The 10,154-nt window shown below is 34.9% G+C and overlaps 2 protein-coding genes across 3 annotated transcripts in view; one reads left to right on the top strand and one right to left on the bottom strand.

Annotated features, from left to right (window-relative positions):
* Positions 1–1,445, top strand: part of syt17 (synaptotagmin XVII) — a 21,206-nt gene extending 19,761 nt beyond the window's left edge. For both annotated transcript variants that reach the window (XM_051886806.1, XM_051886807.1), the window contains one exon: positions 1–1,445. This exon is cut by the window's left edge and continues 1,107 nt beyond it. The gene's annotated coding sequence lies outside the window, so the exon portion shown is untranslated.
* A 1,711-nt stretch (positions 1,446–3,156) lies between these two features.
* clec19a (C-type lectin domain containing 19A) lies at positions 3,157–8,100 on the bottom strand (the record flags this gene model as incomplete). The annotated part of the gene is made up of 5 exons (XM_051886813.1): positions 3,157–3,510; positions 6,051–6,183; positions 6,627–6,720; positions 6,830–7,007; positions 7,926–8,100. Coding segments are annotated over 5 exons (657 nt in total), but the record flags the coding sequence as incomplete, so codon positions are not given.
* Between the last annotated feature and the right edge of the window lie 2,054 nt (positions 8,101–10,154).

Below are 10,154 nucleotides of genomic sequence, written 5' to 3'. Positions count from 1 at the left end.
AATTCATCAAAAGACATTTATAATGTTACAAAAGATTTCTATTTCATATAAATGCTGTTCTTTTGAACATTCTAGTCATCAAAGAATCCTAAAATAATGCCTCTCGGTTTCCACAAAAAATATCAAGCAGTGAGTTTCAACATTGATAATAATAATAAATGTTTTCTTGAGCAGCAAATCATCATATTAGAATGATTTCTGAAGGATCGTGTGACACTGAAGACTGGTGTAATGATGCTTTTTAAAATTCAGCTTTTACATCACAGGAATAAATTACATTTTAAAATATATAATTGTAATAATATTACTGTATTTTTGATCAAATAAATGCAGCCTTAGTGAGCATAAGATAACTAAGATACTATAAAATATATTAAAAATTCTTACCGACTTTTGAACAACAACATGAGAAAACACTCTTTCGTTGTTTCAAAATTAAGTCAAAAGACTCCCAACAAAAGACAGAAGTAATAATTAATGGCCTCTCAAGGCTTTCGTAGAGGTCTGTATCACTGTATAAATGCATTAAAGTCTGCACAACAGTGAACATGTTTTCACATCTTAGGCAATAATGCCATGCCAAGAAGGTGCATATATATGCATTTCTCTTTGCTCTATTACCTTCACACCTAGTCCAATGCTTTTGCCAAGTTCAATTCATATACTGTATATTATCAACATGTTGGAGCTGTATTTTGTCTTTTTCTCAGTCAGTCTATAAAGTACATAAGCATAAACAAGATATGATTGGGAAAACAATGTAGTTAGCATAGAATCGAAGTGCAATCAGAAACCTTACTGTATCTTTCTTAGTAATCTTTCTTGTGTGTGACCTGTGTGAGAGTTTCAGGTTAAGAGTCAATTGTATGTTTCCACCAATGTCAATGTTAGTGTAGATGACAGTACAAATGAGAGTGGTAATAATAACACATAATAATAATAATAATGATAATAATAATAATAATAATAATGAAGCTGTGCCAGTGAAGATGTATATATTTATTTAGATTTTAAAAAATGCATATAATAATAGATATATATTTATCTCTAAAACATATATAGATTTACAACTTAAAGAGAACTGAACAAATGCATGTTGCAATAGGTGAAAAAAGAAATGCATAGAAATAGAATATAGATAAATCATGATAAATGAAAAGGTTGTTGAAATTTTGGTTTCAAAGTTAACTGTTTTTAACGGTGTCCAAAAAATAATAATAATAATAATAATGTTTAGTCCACTGTCTTCTTGTCTGATCTGAACCCTCTGAGAGCTTGTTACGCTGATGCTGTCCATGTAATGGTGTATTAAGTGTGAGAAGAAATCAGCAGAATCCCTTTAAAGGTCTCTTTCACAGAGATTGTAATGTGTGAATCCTGTGTTAAGTGAGGAAATTGTTTCTTGGTTGTTCCACAATGCATTAAAGTGATGTTTGTTACTGGGCTTCTCCCTTTGTTTCAGTATGTTTTGTAATTTTTTTTTTTATTTTTTTTTTTTAATAGAAGGGTTTTTTTATTATTAAATCATCTTATACTTGTGGACCTATTTCATATACCTGCTCTTTGGTGCAAATTGGACGACTTTTAAAAAAAAAAAATAGGTGAACTATCCCTCTGTTATTCATTTGAAATGTTTGTTTAAACCATAATATTTTGCAATTGCAGTGACAATACACTAATTAAATCACAAAAATGATTCAGGCTTGTTTGTGTAAAAATGTTCCCTCTGCAGGCTTTAAGAGGGAGATAATTACTCTAGAGGGCTAGAAGAGGGTCACTTAATTACTTGTCTTCAGCAACAAGGGAACAGCTTAACCCCACTGTGAACATTAGTCCTGGGTCTGAGTCAGGCATAAAATGATCAAAACTACCATGTTTACAGATGAGATCATATCAACAAACTCGAATATTGCTCTTGACATATTTCAAAAAAGGACATTTCTGCTTTCATGGGCATTTATTACAAAATGTCAATTCAGAATAGCAATTAAAGGCCCCCAGCTGATATTTCATCTGGCAACTTTAAATTATCTCTCTGCTGTAATTCACAAAAAATATGAGATGTGATTTCTTGGAAAAATGTTTTGCGTTCTCCCGAGAAACTTTGCGTTCGCTCGCAAAATGAATGCAAAAGTTTTGCGAGAGAATACAAAGTTTCCAGGGGTAACGCAAAACACTTTGCGAGAGAACGCAAAAACATTGACAAACAATTTTTCTTACCATCTAATTTTTTTCCCCTTCACCATGTCCCTTTAGGGACTCCGTACAAATATGTTTTTGCGTTTAAAAACACAAGACGCATAGCAGTGAAGACAACAGTGCGAGACACTGCAAAAGACGTGAATGCGATGGTCAACGCTGTCCATCTTGCAAAAGTTAACATAAAAAAAAAATGTAAAAAACGATGGAAAATTTGTGAAAATTGTGTAATTATTTATTTCATCACCAAACTCCTCTATCAGGTGACTGGGTTAAATTTCTTTGAATTGTAAAACCATCAAATTTAAAATCCAAATCAGCTCATGAATTAAAAAAAAGAGTCAGTGTCAACCCTGTCAGTGGCGAAAATTTAGGTGCGCAAGGTTGTTTTACCAACAGCTGTGTGTGGATAAGAACAGAGATTTTTTGGTCACTAATTGGCACGGCCCATGAGCTGGAGAGAAAAGCAGGAAAGGTTAAAAGCCTGGCTGAGGTTAAGCTCTTTCTGTCTTTTGAAGCTTTGCAGTCAACAAAGACTTAAATCCCTTCTCTTTCAGAATCTCACCTTCTAGGTCACTGATAGATAAAATGTGCACAGACGGACAGTGTTCCAGATGCCAGATCCAGACTCAGGAGTCATTATATATGGACACATCCACATCCAAAAATATGACCATCTTTTTACAAAAATAAACGTTTGGAGAGAAGTTTGGGGGTTCTGCAAATATACCCTATTTGGGAAAAAAAAATGCCCACAGTATATGAAAAGCCAGATGATTAAGGGTGGGGACCTCATTTTTCCTTGTGAACTAAGTGTTTAGTCTATAACACCAATACTGCAATTCACTATCCCTGTGGAGACCAGTGCAGGTCTCTAGCTACAACTGTAACTGTAATTCCCAACAATATCATCAATATCAACATATAATCAACAGCACCACTGATGAGAAAAAAAGGTTAATTTCCAACTTTTTAATTTCCAATTTTAAGTATTAAACAGAGGAATGTGTGTGTCATGAGCCATGGCCCCAGAGGAACAAGAAAACGGCGACAGTTATTAGGGACAGGGAATTGGAGTGAAGGGGGAGAGAAATGCATGTGAAATGCATATAACAGGTTAGAGAGAGGCCATCATTACTGCAGGGATGTAGACGAGTGGACATCTTGTGATCGAGGGATGTTGGTGTGTCAATGTTGATGATAAAAAACTGGAAAAACAATCTTAGATCTGAGGTCAGTTTTCCAGTGTAGGAATCTTACAGACGAATGGAAAGGCCTTATCACAGTTGTTGTCATTCCAAGACCTCAGTGCTGCAAAAAAATGCAAACAGTTTCTCCAATTTGTAACGCCTTTTCTTAGTAATGTTACATAATTAGTGGGGCTGTCAATCAATTAAAAATAGAATTAATTATAACATATTCTGATTCACCAAATAGTACACTAAAGGCCTGTTCACACCAAGAACAATAACTCTAAAAGATAACGATAAACATATAGTTCTAAAAATTAGAGATGCACCGATGTATCGGCCGATAAAAGCTATTATTATCACTATCGGCCATCGGCCGATTATATCCTGTCAGTCAAAAGTGTGCGGAAAGACGTGTTCAGACTGCAACTCATACATACTGTGTGTGAAGAAAATCACTGATGTGTTGAATTTCTTCTTCTTGGCGGTTGGCAGGCAAACCAGCTTTTTGTGTTGAATTTTAACGCATTAACAGTTTAAAAATAGTGACGCTAAAGCAGGCTCTTTTTGACCCTATGAATCAGTTGTATTTCAAGCCAGGGTTGCCAGGTCTGTGTTTTTATTTTTATTTTTTGCTACATCAAAAATTGTTTGTAGCGCCTCCCGTCCAATAATCGCAAAAGGCTTTGTGCTTTGTTACTTCTGATAAGAATAAAAGTTTCAGTTTTCAAATTCTGTCCATTTTCTCATGAAATTCAAACAATAAATGGCGTTTTGACGCTCTTAAATGTGACGTGTCAGATCGCTGTAATGATCAGTTCAGGCGGCAGTGTGGAGCGCGGAGCGCGACTCTTTTCTTCCTCTTCAATACAATTTTATTTTGAAAAACATGAATGAACATCAAAGGTATGTTGAAATATATAGCCTAGTACAACTTACCAGAATGTATCACGTCTCATGTAATCACTTTATTTGTCCTTCAAACGCGGAAAGATGTCAATAAAACAGCTTGTGAACAATATGTCACATCATGTCACTTTTACCTCAGGAATGTTTTCCAATGTTCACAGTTCGTTAGCTATCTACATATAAAAAAAACACTAAGAGGAGCTTATTTACTGTTAATTATGTTTGTGTAAATTTGCCATGAAGACAAGTGCTTATGAAAACTACCTTATGCGATACTAAGTTTTATACAAACATTTCAGTTTTTGAGTGTAATTATTATATCTGAAAATAAACAGCAGCTGAATATAATACCTCTGCTGTTAATTGTAACCTCTAATATTGTAGTTTACCAAATGAGAGGGTTCCCTGTATAGTTTGCAACATTATTTGGGAGAGATTTTTTTTTCCTTAAGAAAAACCAAACTATCGGCATCGGCCGATATCATTCTGAATAATCGGCTATCGGTATCGGCAGAAAAATTTAGTATCGGTGCATCTCTACTAAAAATCATTCTATATAGAAGAATAGCACTGTCCACACCACAACTATATCGATAATGATATCGCTGGAATCACTTTCAGAACAATTTTTTTTCCCAGCTGTTGAAGATAAAACACTGACAGCCAATCAGAATCCATTCAAATTTAAGGGCTCGCCTCGCGCATTTAAAATGGCAGACGACATTGCAGAGAGGTTAATCGCCGAGGTCCAGAAAAAGCCACCACTGTTTGCAAGTCAACCCCCCTTTTCAAGGATACTTTAAAGAAAATAGAAATATGGAAAACAATCGGTCATACCCTCGGAATAAATGGTGAGAAATATTAACGATTAGACCATTATGCCAGGTTAGCAAACAGTGTAACATAAAATTACCTCTCAGGTATCCGGCGCAAGTTTCAACAACATTGTCTTGCTTCCTTTGAAGTTGCAGTGAAAAAGACTAGCCGTTGTTTTTATTCCACTATATTGACTTTATCAGGTAAATTCACTGTTAGATTAGATCGATTACACTAGCTATTCACTCGAAACATAGCATGCTGAGGACATGTAAATGCAACAAGAACAGCAAAAACACACTTTAAAACCGCAGAGCATTAGCTTAGAATAAACAGACCATTATCTTTCGTTGGTGTGGACGCAAATATAGTTATCGTTATGGTTATCGTTCTTGGTGTGAACGGGCCTTAATACTATACTAATATAGTATTTTTGTAGATACACTACTGTTCAAATGTTTATGGTCAGTAAGATTTTTTTATTCATCAAAGAATACTGAAAAAATTTATCGTTTCCACACACACACACACAAAAAAAATAGCAGCACAACTGTTTTCAACATTGATAATAATAATAATAATAAATGTTTATTGAGCAGCAAATCAGCATATTACAATGATTTCTGAAGGATCATGTGACACTGAAGACTGGAGTAATGATGATAGAAATTCAGCTTTGCCAAAAAATAGAAAACAGTTATTTTAAGTTGTAATAATATTTCACTATATTACTATTTTTAATGCATTTATTGTCAAATAATGGCCTTGATAAGCATAAGAAACATAACAAAAAAAAAAAACGTACTGACCCCAAACTTTTGAACGGTAGCAGTTGTTGTTTTATCATGTTATATTATTTGTACTAAATTAACTAAATTATTCACAGTTGTTTAAATAGCCATAATAATTAGTGATTCAGTTAATTGCAACACTCACCACTGTTTTGTCTGTACCAGATCTCCACACAGTCCTCCTCCTCAGGGATGCGATGGATGCCATCATCTGGCTGATTTCCATCCCAGTAACTGTATTCATAAGGTGACCCATCTGTCCACTCCATAGTGCCCTCCTACCAACAAACTATGATTTACAACGCTATCACGTTTGCTAGTTCCTTGCCCTTTGACCCTGAAGTGATAATTAAAGTCATCCTGCCAGGCATGAGTTCACAGATCAGGAGCTTTGGATCATCTGAAACCATTGCTTTACCAATCAGAGGATTTGTTACGTCATTCATAAACTATCAACGTCAACTTGGTGTTAGACCAAAATGTTGGTTCACCAGTGTCTGGAAATGATTAAACGTCACTCAAAGAAACTATATTTTCCATTCATGAGATTATTAGTGACAGACTGGGCTTGCCTTTTACAACACATGTAAGTGATGCTGTTAATGTATTTTAGAATCTGCTTAATATTGCAACCTAATTAATATATCAGTGAATCATTCATAAACTGCACTGCATGGGGATGATTTGTGTTGCGCTTAATAGAGAATGATATCATGTTTACCTGTCTTCTATCATGAAGGCCAATCCAAATATCTGTTGGAATTCCTGGTACACGGCTGTTCACAAGATCATAGACAAACACATTTTCTTCCCAGCTATAATGAAAAAAGTTATTAGAAAGTGCATGTTTTATAAAATGTCCAGCAAAATCCTGTACTATAAGACAAATCGTGGGATCTCAGCGCTGTCGGTGAGGAATCATACCTGTGGATGGAGGTGAGTTTGGCTGATTTGTGTCCGTTTGAGAATTCAGCGCAGTACAGATCTGCCTCGGCCCAGGTGCGGTTCAAGGGGAAGAAGCGGTAACAGTAACCCTCAAATTCAGTCCAGAAGAGTGGACATGTCACAGGCTGGTTTGAGTCTGACAGTTGCAGGGGCAGTGCTAGAGGAAATGGTAATGACATTAAATCCTTTAGCAGTGTTTATTTGGATTTAAATCAGTAGTTCAGCATATGAGCGTATAATAAGTCAAACACTTGAAAACATTACAATGTTACGTTATTTGAAACATCATCTGGAAAGTATCTAGATGATTACAAACTATATTGTCATTGTTTCCTTTTTACAGCAGCCTGGATTCAATTTACTTTGAGCTGTGCACAAGTTAAAGAAAGTCTGTTAAGCAACAAAAACAAATATGGTACACTTTCCACGGAAAATGTTAAATATTACACTATTTAAATACATTACAATAATTTAAGTCAGCTTAATGTCAGCAAAAAGATTTCTAAATAAATGATCAGTTAATGTCAATGTTATGGGATTTGCGAATAAGGAAAGCACTTTATAAAGTTTAATTTTAATAATCTAGCAATGTTGAAATTAACATTAACTAAGATTAATAAATACTAATAAATACTTAAGTATTTTTCATGGTTATTTCATGTTAACTAATGTTAACAACTGGAAACTTATTGTAAAGTGTTAACTGCATTACTTAGTATTGTGGCAATATTTTTTCAACTTGATATATTTTACAAGAGAACTTTTCTTGCCTACTAAATATGAGTCATATTTAACCTTTAAAGGCGCTTTCACTGTTAGTCTGAGCTCTTGTAAATCAATAAAACATTTCAAGCATACTGTAGCATTTACTGTATGTACTGTCCCATTCTCATTCAATGGGACAACTGACTGCAAAATAGAGGTTAAAACTATACATTACAAACAGAAGCATCTATAACTTGGCAAAGCAGCTCTGGTTTAGCTTGAGACTATCTATTCCTATTTAAAGAAGCTAATTAAAGCATATTATCTGTGTCTGCGTTGTATCCTTGTCTTTGGTTCTGGTGGCACTCACCTTGTGTGATCTTGATGTTAGTTGAAGGCAGAGCCCACGCTGAGAAGCCGGTGAACAGTAGGGCTAAACTCAATTCCCAACAGAGCATGTTTAGTGCAAGAGAGATGAGATAGAAGTGTGTGTGTATGTGTTTGTGAGCATGTGTGCTGCAGGACTGTGTGGAGTGTTGGGGAGATTAGAGGGTGTGTTAGCCTCTCTCAGCCTCTGCCTTTTTGTTGGACTCTTCCTACTTGGTCAAGTCCAGAACACTGACATCAGACCATGTAAAGGGAGAAAGAGAGAACCCAAGAGCCTAAAATTGTTATTTTGGGACCTTTAACTCAATGTAATTCTCACTGGGCGGACAATTTACTAAATACATTGGGGGGGACATAATAAGCTCAAAAAAATAATTAATGTTTCTTGAGCAGCAAATTAACATATTAGAATGATTTCTGATGGCACTCTAAATTATTGCCATATAAAGAGAGGTCATATTTTTTATTTGTCTTTTGTATGTAAATAAATTAATTCACACTATTTTATTGTTTAAAATAGTCTGGATTCAGATTTGGTTCAGATTTATTTTCATTTCATTTCAAATTTCATTATTTAAGATTAATCAATATTATTAATCAATATCAATCAATATTATTTTTATTGGTGAAATATCTGTCAATATTAAGTCTGTTAGAGGATTATGAATTCACTGTAAAAAGTAATTTACTATATCTACTCCAAAAAATTTTAGCAACAGATTACAAGCAGCAGTATTATTAATTAAATTCAACAAATAGAACTGAGTTAGAATTAATCAAATTAATTCCTTAAATGTCAACCATTTAAAACGAGTAAAATTGAAGTAAAATTTAAACACAAATATCTGAATAACAGACAGACATCAAAGATGAGTTAAGAACTCTTTATTTTTTATTGCCAACACTGAAGACACCTGATGATAACTAGCAGAATCACTGAAGGAAAGAGAAACACACGAATTAACAGAGGTTTAGATGTTGATGTTGATTTTATTGAAAATATTTAAGTTTAACATCGTTTTACATAACCAGATGGCCTGCATCTAATTTGCACTGTTGCAGAAACATTAAACACAACTGCGATTCCTTCTTGATTCTTTAACTTGTGAAATTCAATTGCCAAACCCCATTCACGGCATCAATGGGAAAAGATGATATAAGAGTGTCCACGCAGCAACCTGGAGTGGGTAAAGATTAATTATGCTTCAGAAAATGTCTGGCCCTAGAATAAAGCCAGAAAATAACCAATGGTTATATGGTTTACCTTCAAATCCATGGAAAAATTTCACACTGTAATAATTTGTTGAAAGTATGATGTCCAGCTTGTCTGCAGAGTTACTGAACACCCATTTCACACTACTTGTTTAGTTCCATTAGTCTCCCCTGACACCGTCTTGCAGTTGATAGCACGTCTGCTTTATCTCACGACCTACGGAGCCCATGCTATAAAAGGCCCAGAATTCCTTTTATCTTTGTGAGGGCTGCTGCCTATAACAGCTAAGGGCAAGAGAGTGGAGATATGACTCATTCTTATACTGAAGAAGACCTCCATTTAAGACTTTCAGATGGGATTGCTGATAAATATGGTCTCTAAATGAGTCCTTCTGTATAGCTTTCAGCATCATTTACATGTATGACCACCTATTTCACTGTATAAACTGGATATACATTATTCATCAGGGCTCTTCAAAGTCATCATTATGGACTTGGAGCCACACTCAATTCATTCCCTGGATCACTGAGCTTTCAACCAAGCCAACAATGAGAAAGTAGTTCAGACATATCCATCATTGGGCATACCCATGATCTGTTTGAGGAAGATGAACTAAGACATGTGAGCAAGCTAAAAATATCATTTTTGAGTCTGGTATTGATTTTGAGTCAGTTCAAAGCCAGCTGATGTGCAGACATGTGATAAAACATATCACCCCCTGTTTTAGTAGTAGAATTCACAAAAATACTTCCTTGTAACTTGTAAGTTTTACACTGAAAAAGACCCTGTTGAAAAAAACAGCATATGCTGGTTAGGTATGTTTTGAAGCATGGAAGCTAGTTTAAGCTGGTCCACCAGTTTAGGACCAGCATTTGACAATCTTAAACCAGCTCAAACCAGCTAAGGACCAGCATAAACCAGCTTCCATGCTTCAAAACATACCTAACCAGCATAGGCTTTATTTATTTATTTATTTTCAACAGGGGAATGATTCATTTC

Source organism: Ctenopharyngodon idella, chromosome 3, assembly GCF_019924925.1.
Source record: "Ctenopharyngodon idella isolate HZGC_01 chromosome 3, HZGC01, whole genome shotgun sequence".
Taxonomy (NCBI): Eukaryota; Metazoa; Chordata; class Actinopteri; order Cypriniformes; family Xenocyprididae; genus Ctenopharyngodon; species Ctenopharyngodon idella.
Note: the sequence above shows the minus strand (reverse complement) of the source record. Positions and strands in the feature narration are given on the sequence as shown.